This window comes from Poecile atricapillus, chromosome 2 (genome assembly GCF_030490865.1).
Source record: "Poecile atricapillus isolate bPoeAtr1 chromosome 2, bPoeAtr1.hap1, whole genome shotgun sequence".
NCBI lineage: Eukaryota > Metazoa > Chordata > Aves > Passeriformes > Paridae > Poecile > Poecile atricapillus.
Window position 1 is genome coordinate 8,287,543 of NC_081250.1, and position 17,394 is coordinate 8,304,936.

General features: G+C 50.4%; 1 protein-coding gene across 2 annotated transcripts; it reads right to left on the bottom strand.

The window, feature by feature from the left end:
• Positions 1 to 1,081: 1,081 nt before the first annotated feature.
• On the bottom strand, positions 1,082 to 14,286 carry SHH (sonic hedgehog signaling molecule). 2 transcript variants are annotated; one of them, XM_058830253.1, is made up of 3 exons: positions 13,727 to 14,286; positions 8,782 to 9,043; positions 1,082 to 5,267 (listed from the first exon to the last, which is right to left on the bottom strand). In XM_058830253.1, the coding sequence occupies exons 1-3, from the start codon at positions 14,033 to 14,035 to the stop codon at positions 4,573 to 4,575; spliced, it is 1,266 nt and encodes a 421-aa protein (XP_058686236.1). In that variant the 5' UTR covers positions 14,036 to 14,286; the 3' UTR covers positions 1,082 to 4,572. The 2 variants fall into 2 exon arrangements, with proteins under 2 accessions (XP_058686236.1, XP_058686237.1); XM_058830254.1 differs by lacking the exon at positions 13,727 to 14,286 and adding an exon at positions 12,865 to 13,497.
• Between the last annotated feature and the right edge of the window lie 3,108 nt (positions 14,287 to 17,394).

A 17,394-nucleotide genomic window follows, 5' to 3' on the forward strand; every position in this document is an offset into this window, starting at 1 on the left:
TTTTTTTCCCTTTCAGCCTGCATTGGCCAAGGATCACATTAGCACTGCTCCTTTGAAAGCTCTGAAGTGCTCTGTATATGGAAAATTGACCTTTTTTCCAGTTAAGTTTGAACTAGTTTTAAGGCAGAAACTGCTGAAGAGAGAATTTCAAAAGCTTAAGAAATCTAGTGGTCCCTTATGGCTTGCAGTAATGAGTAAGATAAAATGCTCTTTCTGGTTTCCTTCCCCCTGTAATTGAAATAGATGCTGTACTGGGGCTGCAAAACTGCTGCCCAATTATCACCCAATTGGGCTGATTTACATCTCCTGCTCAGCCTCAGCATGGTGTGAAATGCTCAGGAGGGCCAGAGTAAACAAATTTATATCCTGGTGGGATGTGCTGAGCTCCTAATATCAGGATAAAAATATTAGATATGTATACATATATGTGCATATATCTGTCTAAAGATCCAGCTAGGCAAACTTTCCCATGTTTCCATGCACAAAGAGCTGCTGGCTGAGGCACAGCAGAGCTACCTGGCTGGGAAACACCTGCTTTACCCCAGTGCTTGGTTTGGATTTTAGTTGCACTGTGGATGTGATGCTCTCTTACTGGCACATCCAAGCTTCACTTTGGAGGGTTTGCCCGGTGTCTGAGCTCCAGAGCACTGCTTGAACTATTGGTCAACTAAACACAAACTAGTCCCAGTCTCATTAGGGTCACTTCTCACATTGGCTTGGGTGGGGGAGGTGGAGAGGACAGGGAGCTGCTGGTGGGCTGCCCTTCAGGGCACCTCTGCCTCCCCACAGAACCCTTCCAAATGAGTTGGCTTTGCAGAGCCACGCAATATTTCACAGGTAAATGACAGACTATGTGGCTGTAGGAGGGAGGAGAAGGAGGTTGTGGCCACCACATGAAGCCACACTGGCACAATTCCTGGTGTGTTTGAAGAGTCCAGTACCAAATCCCACAGGATCCCCCCTCAAGGTAAAATCCTCAGAGAGAGTGTGATAGGAATGCCATCACATATGAGACATTTCAGGAAGTCTCTGTAATTTCTTTAATTATTCAGACAACAGAGCACAAGGATAATAGCTTCAAGTACATTCTTATACATTATTTTGACAGTAATAGATATGTATTTAGTCATAAACTATTCTGTAGCCACCACTATGTGTACATTTTATACAAACTATTGCCATACTTGGACCCTGAAGATGGACAGTGACATCTCCTAGATGTTTTGCACAAGGTTATGACAGTACATCCTTCATACAAGAGCTGTAGCTATGAGTTGGATTGGCCCATCTAAGGAAGCACTTCTAACACACCATGGAGGGGTGATCCTGATGGAAGGCGCCGGAGGGAGAGGTGGAATTCAGACATGGTGAGAGGAAGACATAAAGCTGCTTGGAATAACTGTGATGGAGAACATGGCACAGCATTTCTCTGCTCAGTGAAAAAGGCTGATCCTGGTGTAAGAGCATCTCAGCTTCTCTCACACCACAAAGCTCTGAGCCCATCTCGGACTTTGGGTGAAGATCAAATGAGGCAATGTCTGGTGTGGTCCCGTCCAGGCATGTGCCCTGTCCTGACACAAGTGTGGGCTCTGGACTGATGGCTCTTTAGCATCTCAGCTGCGATTTAGATTGAAGCCCTCCAGCCAGTGACTTTAAGTTTGATCACTGACATCCCTAAACACCTCCACCACAAAACCTCTGGAGAAAGCACCTTCCAACACGGTCATTTCTTTGAGTGTAGAGGCCTTCAAAAATGGCAACCATCTCTCAGAGACAGGGTAAAAGAGCTCAGACACCCAGATGCTGCCATGCTAAGGCCAGACTCTTACAGCAGAGACTCATTTGTTCCACGATCACATTCTCACATGCCCCAAATCATCTGGGTTTGCAGCCCTCAGCACACCCCAAAGACAGGGAGGTGGCAGAGTCCAAGTTGGGGTGGGCAGCAGTTCCTCAGCGCCCACCAGGCAGTCCACAGTCCCCCGTGATGCCTCTTGTCAGGTAGGCGTGAGGGTGGCTTGGTTCCTCTCCTGGTGCTGCAGCACACTGTGGTCACTCCGAAGTCTCATCACCCTGGCCATGTCCGAGCTTTGGAGGTTGGAAGTGCGGCTGGACTAGAGGCTGACAGGAAGGAGGGACCACATCCATCTGGCAGGGTTTCCCACAGCAGTGCTCGGCCACCAGCTCCTGACAGCGCTCCAGAAGCTCCTAGGATATCAGTGTGGAAGAGCATGGTCTACACTCTCTGGAGATGGCCCCAGGCAGGGACGTTCTGGGAGGCTGTGGAGCTGCCATCCATCCCAGTAGAGAACATGGCTGTGTCTCTGGAGCAAAAGGCCTGGTGGATGAACATCCTAGACTGGTGAGTAATGGAAACCAAAGAAAAGGTGAGAAGACATTCAAGGCAAGCTCCCTTCCGGCACGGTCCCGTCGCAGACGCGCACACGCATGCACACACAATGTTTTGCAAAATTTTTAAAGGGATCCTGGAAACCCTCCGTGGAGGAGCACGCGGTGCAGCAGAACCTCACTGATCAGCACCTGTCAAGGATGATCCCCTCGAGGTGGATTGTGGCTGGGACCAGGCAGGGGACACAGCACTGGCCCCACCACTCAGCTCCTAAAACACATCTCCAGCACATTCACCCATGAGTGGTTAGGGACAGACTCCTGCATTACAGCTAAGGAATGTCTCTCAGGATAAATGAACAAACCTTTATCCTTTTGTTTGCTTTGCAAAGGGGGTTTTGCTCTGTTCTCAGCAGCCCAAAGCCCTGTGCTGTTACTCAAAGCGGCCAGTGAAATCTGGTGGCCATCTCCTTCTTCCAGCATCAGCCATGTGAATCCCTCTAACTCACCAAAGTCAATGTCTCTCCCTCAGATTTCCATCTTCTGGGCAGCCAGATTGGAGTCCACTGAAATCCCCATGTTGCCACAAGGTGAAGACAGCTGCCTGCCTTCACATTAACATGTTTCAAAGGGAAAACTTGATTTGGCATCCTCAGAAATCAATTTTGAGAGCCATCCGCAGTCTCCAGACCAGACTGGGAAGTGGACACGGAGTCGGGGCTGGAGCTGGAAGAGAGGAGCATCGCCTGAGCAGGGATGGAGAGCCAGGGCTCTGGCAAAAGGAAACCCGTCTGCCGCTCGGTCGTGCAAATAAGTGAGGTTCTACTGTCAGTACAAGAGATTCCAGGTTATGCACAGATGTGATGGATTCGTTTCCTTAATTAAAAGTACCAAAATTAAATGTTATAAGCAACACATCTAAATAAAATAACGGGCACTCATTTAGGCTTCATGTTTCCTAAACCAATAAGCAAAAAGGAAAAAAAAATGGGATGCACCAGGAACTCTTAGTTATTATATACTAACCAAACTGTGCATGGCACATTTTATTTCTATAAAACTATTAAAACTATTACAAAATATTCAAAAATACATTTTAGTAAATTTACAGCAGTTATTTCTCAATTTATTAATGCAAAACATCCTTTTCCCCCCTCTGTACAAACTACCATCTCCATCGTCACAGAATTGCCGCCATGTGCGCTTTTTAAAAAATATTATTTTCTAATAAACTTTTTCTGAAGTTAAAAATAACAAAGTTTCTTACTGTTTTTGCAAATAAAAAGTTTGTGTAACAGTCTTGACTTCCATGAACGTGGCCAAATGATGTTTTTACAAAGCAAAACATGGAAAACAATACAAGAAATGATGTTACATTTGAAACTATTTAAATTAAAATAATATATTCTCATATTTTACACTATTTCAAAAAACGAAATGTGATTCAGTTAAGTATTGATCTCTCAAAAAAATCTAATTTACAATTCTGTGTATAAAAATATAATTTACGGACCCCCATGAAGTTTGTCTTTTTTTGTGTGTGTTTGTTTGTTTGCTTGTTTTTTAGACTTGCTGAAATGAAGGAGCAATGTAATGGAGAGATGGGAAAATACAGAATTTTGCTTTCTGAAAGTCAGGACACACATGACATGTAGAAAAATAGACTCTGCGCAGTTTTACTTGGCCTCACAAAATAATTTTTTCCCCTGTGAGTACAGTTCACATGATAATAAATTATCAAAGAAACTATTTAAGGCTCTTGAAGGTCCGGTTCATATCATTTAAAACATCTATTCAAAATACCAAAGAAATAAATATCCAGGAGAGGAGGAAAAAACGAAAACAACCAACCAACAAACAAAACAAAAGAACAAATAAAAATATATATATATTTATAAACTAAACAGAACAGAACTTCCAGGGGTCTTTGTTTCCCTTTAAGTCTACTTTGGACTGTCCTACTTAATTATTATTATTTTATTATTATTATCTTTAAGTCTTAATCCGTGCTCTCTTTTAAAAATATGTATTTTTTTCCTTTTTTTTCTTTTAGGTTTTTATTTTCTTTTTTTTTTCCTATTTTTTTTCTCCTTTCTCTCTCTCTCTCTCTCTCTCTCTCTTTCTCTCTCTCTTTCTCTCTCTCTTTCTCTCTCTCTCTCTCTCCCTCGGTGTCTCTGTGTCTCCGTCGGAGCCTGGCGGGCGGCCGGCGTGGCGCGGGGTCCCTCAGCTGGATGACACCATCATGCCCAGCGGGTGCAGAGAGTCACTATCCAGCACCCAGCTGCCGATGCGGTAGAGGAGCCGAGAGTACCAGTGGATGCCGGGGGCCGTGGGGTCTCCCATCGGGAGAGGGCAGAGCGCGGCCAGCAGGCCCTGGAGCAGGCGGAAGGGAGCGAAGGCCCAGTGCGCCCAGCTGTGCTCCTCGATGACGGCGTAGCACGAGGCCAGCACGCGGTCGATGAGGATGGTGCCCTGGGCCGTGAGAGGGGCGTAGGCCCCCGACGCCTCCTCCCTCAGCGACACGCGGTGCACGGCCGCCGGCAGCAGCTGCCGCCCGCCCTCGCCCAGCACGAAGACTCGCTGGCCCGGCCGCACGCGGCTGGCGAACAGCGCCCGGCTGCCGGCGGCCCCCGCCTCGGACTGGTTCTGCTGGGGGGCCACGAACAGGAGGTGGGCGGCCGTGAGCAGCAGCCGGGCCCGGGGCTGCCGAGTCTCAATGACGTAGAAGATCTTGTGAGAGCCGTCCTCGCGGTCGAGGAAGGTGAGGAAGTCGCTGTAGAGCAGACGGCCTTCCGTGTCCGCCACCAGCACCCTGTCTCCAGGCCTCAGGTCCTTCACCAGCTTCGTCCCGCCTTTCTCCAGGTGCACCGTGGCCGAGCCAGGGAAGCAACCCCCGGATTTGGCCGCCACCGAGTTTTCTGTGCAAGGAGAGAGGCACAGCAGGGTTAGAGGAGGCACACTGGGCTGGGGCATGGGGGCATGTGGGAACTTATCACTTCCCCAGCCACCCCAACCCACCAAGAAAGTGCAGGACACAGCCAGACTCCCCTCTGAAATTGCTCCACCCTCATCTAGGAACATGCCCCGTTTGCACTCAGTGGGTCAAGTGAGAATTCCCTTCCTGCCAGATTTGAGCCAGTGCAAAATCTCCTCTGGGTTAGAAGTTACAAGAGTGATTTGTCTCATAAAGGAAATGGGCCAAAATATTTCCAATGAGAAAACTGTTCCAAAACAAAATCTCTTCTGGAAGAACTTCCCATTTGGCTACTGTTTACTCTGCACTGACACCTGATGCCAGATAACCTGCAGGCTTTCAAAGCCAAGTGGTTTTGCTGGCACAAAGTCTCTTCTCTAAGCAAGTGCCTGCGCTCTCGATGCTCAGGGTCCCCACACAGCTCTTACTCAAGGAGCACATCTAGGGCAGCAAACAGCAGAGAACAGGAGGAGACTTTGCTCCAGGGTGCACACAAATTTTGCCACTGCAAAGCAACAACTCGAATTTCCCAAATCCCCCTCTATCGTGCTGCACAAGCCCCCATGCTGCCTCCAGCCTCCCTGCTCAGCGTGGTGGCTACTGGGGCACATCCCACCCTCGCAGCACCCCTGCCTGGCATCTCCAGCACTCTGCTTCAATCCTCTTTCAAAAAAGACAAAAAACCTCTCCCTCCCCCCTAGAAGAAGGATGCTCTTCCTTTTCTCAGAGCATGTGGTTCCTGTGCAAGGCCCAAGCAAATGGCTCCTCCACTTTGCCAGCTCTTGGGAGTTACTCAGAGTTTAGAGCAGTTTAGAGTAGCACTGCTTTCCAGTGCTACTGAGAGCAACAATCTCAGACTTAGAGAAAGCAAAAGCAGCAATGAGACTCTGTGCTAAATCACTTTTCGGAAGCTCAGACACCAGGGGGGCAGTGGGAAAAAACATCTGCTCTGTTTCAGGCTGATCTCTGTCTTAACAGAGGGGCTTGCAGTGTTCCTAACTGCTCTGTTTTTTTAAAAAATTGGGTAATACCCCAGAGTATGTAATGGTAGCATCTTTGCTACAGCTGTTGGATTTCCCCATCCCTCCCTTGCCTTTCCCTGCTTTCTCACAGTTACTCCCTATACCAGTTAAGAGACCTGGTGATTTAGCTCCTAAAGATGGACACATTTTATATTTTCCCTCTGTGGCTGTTACTGAAATCCCTATGATTTAAACAAATCCTTGCAGTGTCTCCTAATGACTTTCTCAGGAAGGACAGGAAGGATGAAAATTAGACCGTTATTGATTTGCTAATGACTTTATCACTTCTCCTTCAGAAATGAAGCAGCAAGATCTCCAAGGCCTCCCTCTTCAGGGAGGACATGGCAACAAACAAGCTATGTGCTTTATGTAGAGGCCTCTGCTAGCAAACTACACCTTCCTACAAGCTGGCGGTAAAGGTCTGGCTAGAGCTTTGTTTGCATATTCAGGGACTTGATGAATAGATGTAGTAGTGTAGCAGCTCTACAAACATGCCAGTGAATTGGCAGAGGTGTGAAAATCTGCTTCTTTGAGCAGTGCTTGTTTGGGTTCTCTAATTAAAATCCAATAAAGGATCAGCATTGTCATTCTGATTCATGTAATAAATGCAGACACTCTTGGAAGAGAGGACACTTCCATTTTTTTCCCAGCTTCTTCCCCCCCTTTTCTCCCCCTCCCTATTTGTTCAGGTGCAGAAACCCTATGTGCCAATTCACACACATACTCTCCAAAAAACCCAGGACCTTCCAAGCACTATTTGCACAGCAGAGCCACTTTTCCAAGGCACTCAAGATCTGTATTTGAATTTTAAATGTAGAAGCTTGCTCTAAATACTTGCTGTAGCGCATTATCAATGTCCTTTTTACCACCCCTGCCTCTCCCTCCTCTGTTCTGGTGACAATAATTCAGGCCTTGGGGGAACTCTTCTTTGCATTCCAGTCTCCTGGATCATACTTTTTGCAAACAGAGATCTAGATAAAGAATCTTCCTGCTGGCATTATGGGATTTAATCTTCTCATGAGATGCTCTGTCATGAAATGAGGTTTGGACAGTTTAAGATCAGGCTGAGAGAGTGGGATTCAAGCCTGCTCCCTTCAGCCTGCCTCATACAGTCACACGACCCTGCCTGACACCCTCCAAATATTGCCCCCAAGTCCTTGTGTGCCGAATCTCAATGAGCAGCTTGGGGTGGCTCCTCTCCTGTGAAACACCCATGGGGTGGATTAGGAGGTGCTCCTGGGCTAAGGTCACCGTGCACCACAATTGGACACCTTGCGCTACAAAGCCCATCTTGGCTATTGAAAGGGGTGTTTCGGATCTCCACACAGCTGACAGTTTTGCAGGGCCTCTTTTCGGCTAGAAAGGACTCAGGAGCTGAACAAAAGCAGTAGCAGGCTCTCAGAACAAAGCCCACATGGGCCAGGAGAGGTGCTCAGCCCCTGGGGAGCTCCAGGCTGGAGTGGGGGACACAAACCCCCCCCTGCAGGTGGGCACGGCAGGGCCGGGCTGGTTTCCCTGCCGTGGGGCTGCTGGGCTCGAAGCAAACAGCTATATTGAAAGAAAGCCCAATATTTTCTTTTGCAGCCAAGTGTTTCCTGACACATCCAGCAGGTTGCTGGGCTAGAGTATGCTCTTAAAAAGAGCTTTAGATGTCATGCAGCTGGATGGAGGGAAGCTTGGAGCTGGGGGCTGACACTCGTTAACAGATTTGGTCCCCCAAAAACGTGTCAAGTGTCAAGAAAAGGAACTCTGAGAGTCAGGAATTTCTTGCGAGCTGTTCCCGGGTTGAGACAGCGTGTGGCGTTGTAAGCACAGGGGAGGGGAGGAAAAAAAATTACGTGTATGTGTATCCCTATCTGGGAATTTCCTAGCGGCTACCACTGAAGGAGGCTGGGGACCACGTTACTTATTTATTTTCCTGGCCGGCTCCCACTCGGAGATTAGCGCTCGCGAGTAAGGCGTGCAGCCAGCGGGGCGACTGGAGACGGCCACGAGTGTTTGTGTTGAACATTCTCCTTGGGTAGGGAAAGCATCAGACCCCACGGGGGGAGGAGAAGGAGAAGCTGCGAGGCAGCTCTCGTGGGAAGGCTGGCCAAGCAAATCACCCAAATAAAAGTGCTACGAAAAACTGCTGCAGTTGGATCGGCTTTTTTTTGTTTGTTTTTTTGTTTTCCTTCGCCCTCACTCTTTCCTTTCCCCCACCTCTGCGCCGGCGGGGTCGCTAAGAGGCGGGGGGAAGGCCGGCTGAGCCCTCGGGCCTCTGCTCTCATCCCCGCGGGAGCCCCGGCGGGGCAGGCCGGGTGATGGGGACCCTGCAGGGACGAAAGGAGGGAGCCCGGCGGCAGAGACAGGGCACAGAAGGCTCTAGGGCGCTGAGTTGCGGCCCGGGGTTGCCTCCCCACCTCGACACGTCCCTGGGCAGGCTGCCCGCCTTACCTGCTTTGACGGAGCAGTGGATGTGCGCCTTGGACTCGTAGTAGACCCAGTCGAAGCCAGCCTCGACGGCCAGGCGGGCCAGCATGCCGTACTTGCTGCGGTCCCGGTCCGAGGTGGTGATGTCCACGGCGCGCCCCTCGTAGTGCAGGGACTCCTCGGAGTGGTGGCCGTCCTCGTCCCAGCCCTCGGTTACCCGCAGCTTTACCCCGGGCCACTGGTTCATCACCGAGATCGCCAGAGCGTTCAGCTTGTCCTTGCAGCGCTATGGGGAAAAGGGCAGACAGGGAAGGGTTATTGTGGGGGTGCTGCAGACAGGGGGAACACCCTCCCTGTGCTATCTGTGCCCCCTTGGGCCGCATCCTGCTCTCCCTCTCCAGCCAAAGCGGCGGCATTCCTGCCCTCCCCGCCAAACGCGCCCCGGGATGGGCTCAGCAAGGGCTGAGCATCTTCTCCTCCGCTGCCAGGGAGGGACGGGGAGGCAAGTGAGGAGGAGAATGAAACCTGGGGACACGGGATGAACAGAGGATGAAACACCACGAGGACCCACAGAGACGGACCTTTCGCCTCCCCTGGCACCTGCTGCGGGGACAGGGGGACCCCCCTCCGCCGCACCGCTGGGGTGTGAGCGTGGCCATCCAAAGCCACCTGCACGGAGCAAATTCCTGCCGCTAAGTGCCCTGTCCCTTCCCGAGAGCAAAGTTTCTGCCCAGAACAAACACTCGCCATATATCTCAGAGTCACGGATTCCCCCCCGGAATGTCTCTGCGGGTCTTTTCAGCTTAATTCTGTGTTGAAAAGGGTATCAATACATGTTAACAGCCTTTATGTGCTGAAGGGAGGGGTGTTTTTTTTCTTCTCTCCCTTCGCCCATCACTCATTAGAGCCCTCAAAGCTGCATGGGCTGGGAGCATTCACTCTGCTTCAAACATACATCGGCGCTCGCCTACAAAGCCGAGAAAATCCATACAATAATATAGCTCTTAGTGGGAAGATGAAAAGCAAGGGAGGGCCAAGGAGGGAAGTTAAGCGGAGCAGGGATGCTATGCAAGCTAGGACCCCCTTTGTGTGGAGTAAAACCCTTCCAACTCCGTGGAGAAAGTACTGCAGGGTTTTTCATTTACCCTTCAGAGCCACAGCCTTCCCTGGGCTGAACTAGGCCCAGCAGCACCGAGAGCACGTAGGGACCGAGTAATGAGTGGCACAAGAAGGGATGAGGAAAAGAGATGAGCTGAAACCCTGAAAGTTTTGGGGAGATTCCCATCTTAGCCAGGCAGGGAATAGACACAGTGGCAATGGGGGGAAAGGACTCTGAGCCTGCAGAAACAGGAAATCAGCACCGAAAGCATTGAAAAGCTCTTGACTAAAGGTACAGAGTTAGCAGCACACACGTTGCCAGCTTTCTTACTCCTTTTTGAGAGGAAAACAACTCACGGCTATACCCGATGTTGTTTTTTTGATGCAAATACCGATGTGGCTGCAAGCCACGGTGGGATGCAGTAAGTTGCTCTCCCCACACTTTTGCTGGCCTGACTGGTGTGCTTGGCCTTCTGCAGGACCACTCTGCCCAGTGTGCTCCCAGCACAGGCGGTAAGAGACCACAAAGTCCCCCTTTCACAGCTCCCAGGAAAGCAAAGCCCCTCCATTACTCCGACGACGCTACTTTTAGGGATGTGACAAGGTTGCTTAGCAAGGAAGTTCCCATGTGTCCACCAACAGCCATAAAAGTGATTCCAGCAACACACAGGCACCCGAGAGATATAAAACACAGTCGTGAACTCACTTTGGACTCTCTGGCCTACCGTTTTATGGAGAGAGACTGGTGTTTGGGTTTCGGCACCATTCCCGGCAGCAAAGTGCAGCAGCACAAGGAAGTTGAGTTTGATTTATTTTGGTTTTTTTCATCTCTCCTTCTCACACTTGAGTGGATAGATACGCTCCCTCACTGATTTACAGAGGAAAGGAGGAGAAGAATCAAAAGTCTCAGCTGCTGATAAGGCGACAGCACTGCACGACACGGCGATGTCTTGCCCCGCACGGGAGGAGCGGGCGCGGGCAGGGACGCGGGCAGCGGTGCGGGCAGCGCCGAGGGGCTCTGGCCGCTCCGGCCCTGCCAGCACCACTTCCCGGCTCCTGCAGAAATAAAGAAGAAACGGCCTCCTAAAAGGACTTTTCTCCCTTTTATACTGCCTGAGCTGGATTGTCAGAGTCAAAAGCCGTGAAGCCCAGACTATTTATTAATTCATCGGGTCGTGTGCCACAAATCAAGCCCAATTCTGTTCAGCCACCGTGAAGCTCAGCAGGGCTGCCTCCACTAACGCTTTGTGTGGAGGCAAAGTTGTTCAACAAGCCCTCTCCTGCCAGCTCCTAATCTCTTCACAAATGAATTGCTTGAAGGAAACACTTAACAGGTACCTGTCAGTGTAAACAACCTGGTGGGCTTCCTAAATGCCAAGTTGATCTCTAAATTCCTCACATCACGCACCGGTTGTGTGCCTGCATTACACGAGATTGCTATTTTATTTCATACAAATTCCAGCTTTATCATACTGACCTGGCCTCCTTATCTCTCTCCCGAATCCAGCCAATGGCCGGGGTGGGGGGGAGGAAAGGGAGGAAGGGGGGAGCCCTTAGCAAACTGCTGGTGTCACCTGTAAAGTTGAGAACCTGACTTACCTACCTCTGTTTGCGTTACCCCCCCACCCCTCCTGGAGTTAATATTAACTAGCGGCTAATGCATTCGGCAACCACTCTGCAAGTTTAACGATTCTGTCCATGAAAGATCTCTCCATGGTTGAAGGATTCCCGAAGCCGGCGTTTAAAGGCTGGGATTTAACGAGAGGTTGCTGGCCGAGGGAGACAGGGAAGGAGAGGAAAGAGAGGCAGGGAGGCCAGCGGCAGGACCGCACCCCGGGTCGCCGAGGACCCGGCCGTGCCCGGGGAACGGAGAGCAAGGGCAGCCAGTCCGCTCCGCTTCCCCGCTCGCTGCCTGGCCCAGGGGTGCCGGAGCTCCGCTCGCTCCCCGACCTCGCCCCCCATCTCGGTCCCCTCTCTGCCGCCGGGTACCCGGCCCCGCGGCCTCCGCGGCCCCGCCGCTCTCAGCCCACCTCCCCCCTTTGTGTCTAAGGCACGGGAACAAGCACTGAAGGAGGAGGGGGGGGAAAGTATTTGTTTTCGTTTCGTTCGTCTGAGGGAAGTTGACAGAAGGTCAGGAGTTCAGACGCTGCCAGCTAATGCAGCGGGAGCGGCCAGCCGCGTAGCCGGCGCGGCGTGCCCCGGGAGAGCCGCGGGGCCGGGGTCAGCCCGCAGCCCACCGCTCCCGACCGTGCCCCGGCTCCCCCCGCTCCCGCCGCCCCGCTCCGCTCCGCTCCGCCGCGCACACGCACCGGCGCAGCCGCGCAGGGAGGGATGCGCCGAGCCCCGGCGGGAGCCCGTCTCCCGCGGAGCCGCCGCCGCCGCCGGGCTGCGGAGGGAAGGGTGAAACCCGAGCCGCCGCGATCGATACGCGAGGGGAGTAAGTGGAGCTGAAAATGCGAGAGATGCGGCTCCGGAGGCAGCGGGGGCGGAGGACCGCGGGTGCGCGGAGGGGCGCGGGCCGCGCCCGAGCGGGGACCGGCACCCGCTCCGCTCCGCTCCGCTCCGCACCCCTGCGCGGGGCGGCGGCGGCGGCGGGCGGAGGCGCCACCGCGCTCCGAGGAGCGGTGCGATTTAAGGTGGTCGGGAGGAGATGGTGGCGGCCGCCGGTCCCTCGCCCCGGGAGACCCGGCAACGTGCGGAAAATCAGGCCGAGGAACGGGGAGAGTTTGGGAAATTCCACCCCCCACCCCCCTTCACCGCGTCCACTCCCCGCCTAGTCCTTCCAGGCGAGTCCTGCTCTAGCACTGAAGGTGGGGCTTAAATGTATTAATATTAAAAAAGCGCTGTTGACCTATATTTGGAGGAAACCCATTTCCAGTGTCTAGATTGCATGTAGTTTCTGAAACTCCAGGATTGGCAGAGCAATTGACTTCACCGAGCTCTCTGTTGAGCATGAATTATAATTACGAGGTGACTCTCGGAGCGGTTCTCTCTCTCTCTTTCTCTCACCTTTATCTTTTTTTTTCTTTCTTTCTTTCTTTTCGTAAAATGGTTCCGCAATACTATTCCACCCGAAATCCAATATTTACCCAGTTGTAAACCTTGTGCCATCAGATTTTTTAAAACAGAAGGTGATGCAATGCCGATAAGTTGCAAGTCCCTCCCCTATGGAAGTACCAGAGCATTGGCGGCGAGCATCCTTAAAGAAATATCAATATATTTACGCTCTGATGGGCACAATTGCAAATGATGGTATTGCAATACGAGCTATATAATACGGAATCAGATGAGGAATGGTCGATCCGGCTTCAGCTGCCTTTTGTGAGTGCAAGACTGCATGCCTACTAAATTTAGAATATGCTCGCGACGAGAACAATAATAATAATGAAGGTTAAAATGAAATGAAAAGGAAAAAAAGAGAAATTAAATAAAATATATATATGAAAAATAAAGTCAGCAGGCGCAGCAACCGCGGACTACGTTTGTAATAATGAGTGGGTGGCCTGGCGGTCACTATACACTTGGGGTCCTCTGAGCTGTATGCAATTCGTTTGATCAAAGTGCATCCTTGGGGACGAATGCAAACAGCAATCTCTAACCAAGTTACAGGGAACGCCATGGCACGGTAATGACTGTAAGTATCACACAGATTCCCCCACCAAATATCTAAATAGCTGCAGCTCCAGCCCCTGCTAACTTGGCTGGATAGATGGTATTTACATTCAATGGGGAAACTAGTCGAGTTTGGAGGGGCGGGGGGAGGAGGGGGAGAGGGAAAGGGGGGGCTTTCAAAAATACTAAGACAGATGCGTCCTTTAGGATTGCTCAGAGAGGTTAACAAACACAAATACAGGTATCTCTGTGGCTCTACCTGAGTCATCAGTCTGTCAGCTCCCGTGTTCTCTTCATCCTTAAAAATAATGTCAGGGTTGTAATTTGGGGTTAGTTCTTTAAATCTCTCGGAGTTTCTTGTGATCTTCCCTTCATATCTTCCACTGGCCCCTAGGGTCTTCTCTGCCACATTGGGAATAAACTGCTTATAGGCTAAAGGGGTCAGCTTTTTGGGGTGTCTCCTTTTTCCAATGCCCCTGCCTGGTCCACAAGTCAGCCCAGAGGAGACTAAAAGAGCGCAGATGAAGCCCACCAAGAGAATTCTTGTCAACAGCAGCATTTCGTCCATTGAATCCAATTACTTCAAAGCTCTCTGTGCCTATCCCTGGCTGTCTCTCTAGAGCTCTCTCTCCTCCTATGTCCTTGTCTGCTTTCTGAATCGTATACTATCCACCGATCCCTAGCAAGACAGGTGCTGGAATGGCAGGCTTTAGGTCGCTGATAACGGAACACATCGGAGTTTGGTCGGGAGACAGCAATCGAGAGACAAAAAAAGGGTCTGATTTTAATGGTAGCAAAGCAAGACGCTTGTGAGAGGAGTCTGCCTTTAGTTCTATATTATAGCTGCCAGGGCCGAGAGCTGATTGGCCAAGGCGAGACAAGCTTGTCTTCTGATGTTTTAACCCTCAAAAAGGCAACAAATTCTTGAAAGATTTTTTTTTTCCTTTTACCTGAAGGGCTTGGAGCCGAGAGGGGTGGAGATCGCGCTTTCTTGGGATAACATCAATTACACGCTTTTTTCTTTTTTTCTTTTTTTTTTCTTTTTTCTTTCTTTTTTTTTTTTTTTTTTTTTCTTCTTATTTTTTTTCTCCCCAAAACTTTCTTGGCAGAATGGTACATTTGTCAGCAAGAGGAACAGATGCCTCTCTGAAAGAGGGGAAAAAAATTAAGATTAGCAGGCTGCTTCAGTGTAAGTCAAGTTTCTAAGGGCAGTGTGGTTAAATAAAATGCCGAATTATCGGGGAGCCGTGCAAATGGGAACATACTTAGGTAATACTAACGCCCCGGGGGGGAATAATGCCATTTCACAGCGCACCCACCTAAATGGCTTTGTAACAGGTTTCTTGCCCCTGAAAAGGGAGATTGCTCTCCCTCCCAAAGACATACATTTTTAAACACACTCGCCTTTTAGCTGATAAATGACCACTTTAATAGCAGGAACAGGTCTGATGCGAAGCGGCAGTTAAATGAAGTTAGTGTGTCTGACTTGTGTATCACACAACTGTAATGTGGCACTTTTTTTTTTTTTTAATAAAATCAGGACTATCACCCAGTTTAAAATAACGTTGTATCTTCGGAAGTGCATGAATAGTCAACTGATTAAAAATAGATGGTCTCCTGAGCACGCTGGGGATATATTCTTTGTTTCTTTGGTCAAAGTCGGAGAGGAGCGTTTCAGATTCTTACACCTCCTTGTGGGGTGTCATTAAGTTTTTAAGAAAAGCATAGTGTTGAAAGCATCCGCAAACACAATTAACAGAGATCGATCCAAGCAAAGTGAATGGAAAGGGGATAAGTTTAATGTTAAATTAATTGTTATCTCATGCAGCGTGGCAAGTGATGTCTTTATCCCAATCTCCAAAAGCTACTAATCAGACAAAGGTGTTGAGAGACGAGCAAAATTGCAGAGATGAGGCTGATAGAGCAGGTTAGACAGAACAGCAGAGTCCCATATGAACAAACACTTCTTTGCCTGCAAAGTGCTCATTTGCTTTTGCTCCTAAGAAAATACAATTTGTCCCAGGATCTAGAAACTTTCAGGAGTTTTTTAGGAGTTCTTAAAAATTCCAGGATGGTGTGCTGAGGTAATTTAAAGTCCACTTTCTCAGAAAAACAAAACACATCCAAAAAATAAACTTTATTTAAGTTGTGGCAAAAAGAAAAAGAAAAAGAAAAAAGAAAAATAAATAAGAAAAAAAAGAAATAAGAAGGGCTCTTTGGGGTGAACAACTATATGGGAGTTTTCTGGTCTGTGACATTGAGCTGAGTAGTAATCAACTTAAACCTTGAAAATTAATTTTAAAATCAGTTTTTAAGTGGTAAAAAAGTTGTCTATCCATAAACTGCAACAAGCAGGTCAGCACGGACTTTTCAAGGGACCAAGCGGTCTCTACAGGTAAACTTTAGAAAAGAGCCGAAATAAGTGGTCCGAAGTGGTCTCATGCCGACTCTAACTGGTGCTCTTTCATCTTTTTTTAGCCTATGCTTTTCTTCTGCTATTTATGTTTCTTTGTGGAGTTTCAGCGAGTCATTGATTTCTCTTTCCGACCTTTAAATTGAGGAGTTTTGACTTGGAAATGGGTAAAAAGTTAAAAAGGCAGCAGCTTGGCTCCTAGGTTGTTATCAACCAACTTAGTTGCAGAAACAAGTTGTATAACAGCTAAATACCTGCTCCATGCTATTAAAAAACAAACTTAAGTTTTATCTCCCCGTCTGCGTGCATGCGAGAAGACAGATACAAGGAATATATAATTTATACAAAAGAGGGTATGTTCTTTTGATGTGGTTGCTTAAACAGCATGACTTGATATAACAGTTGATTAAACAGCGCCAAGGAATAAAAGCTATTCTTAATGGTGTGGAATACTGCAAAACTTTTATCACCCCTCTTACCTTGTCCCCCTCCCCATGGAAAGAAGATCGATATCCCAGGCACTAGATGGGTGGACATCGCAGTGAAGAAGTCTAGAGAATAAGGACAAACTCCCTCATTATCAGATTGCCATATGTACAAAGCAGTCACCCAAAGATTAACAGGGAAGGAAACGCAAAGAAGGAATTAATTAAATGCAAGTAATAAATGCGCGGGGGGGTGGGGAAGGGAGAAATCAAGAAAAGTTGTAACTGTGGGAAGCTCGAAATCCCCCTCCTATCAAATTAGATGTGAAAGAAAGCAGAGCTGGGGGAGCAGGGAGGCTCTGCTCAGCCTCAGCGCAGGCTGCAGCGGCGGCGGCCCCGCCGGGAGCCGGGCGGGGGGAGCCGGGGGGTGCCAGGGGACCCCGGGGGGAAGCCGGGGGAACCGGGCCGGGGCTCCCGCCCGCCCCGCCGAGCCTCCGGGATGCGCCCTGCCTCTCCTCCCCACCAGGAGCTTTTCTTCTTCCTTTCAAATTATTATTTAAATGCCACAGCTTCTGGGAAAACCGCAGCCCCGAGCCCCCCGCTCCTCACTCGCAGCGGCTCGGGGGGCGGGGGTCCTGCCCTGCCTCTGTCCCGCCGGGCCCGGCCCCGAGCCGAGCCCTGCCCGCCCCACAGCTCAGCCACAGCAAACACCCCAAAGCTGCGGCAGCCCCCGGCCGGCACCGACCCCTTCTCTGGAGGCTCCAGGGCCCGCAGCCGCTGCTGTGCCCACGGCCCCCGGGGTCCCTCAGGGCTGCCCGGCGTGAGGGTGCCGGGGAGGCCCCTCAGGGGCGCCGCCTCGCTCACTGCCCTGCCCGCAGCCCCAGGTCCATCGTGGAGCTGCTTCCAGGCTCCTCATCAGCCCCCCGAGCCCTGTGGAGTGCTGGGGCCCCCGGCTCATCCAGCCCCCGATCCGCACCCCAGTGCCACCAGCTGCTGAGCCCAGTCCTGCTGCAGGTCCCCAGCACAGCCCCAGCGCTCCTCGCTGGCACCCAGGCTCTGCCAGGGGCTCTGCCGAGCCCGCCGCAAGCT

Excerpts from the sequence above, each read along its gene's own strand:
- SHH (XM_058830253.1), bottom strand. The coding sequence starts at position 14,035 with ATGGACGAAATGCTGCTGTTGACAAGAATTCTCTTGGTGGGCTTCATC. Across the intron at positions 9,044-13,726 it reads CTGACAGACTGATGACTCAG|CGCTGCAAGGACAAGCTGAA; the intron begins GTAGAGCCACAG and ends TTTTCCCCATAG. Across the intron at positions 5,268-8,781 it reads CCACTGCTCCGTCAAAGCAG|AAAACTCGGTGGCGGCCAAA; the intron begins GTAAGGCGGGCA and ends CTCCTTGCACAG.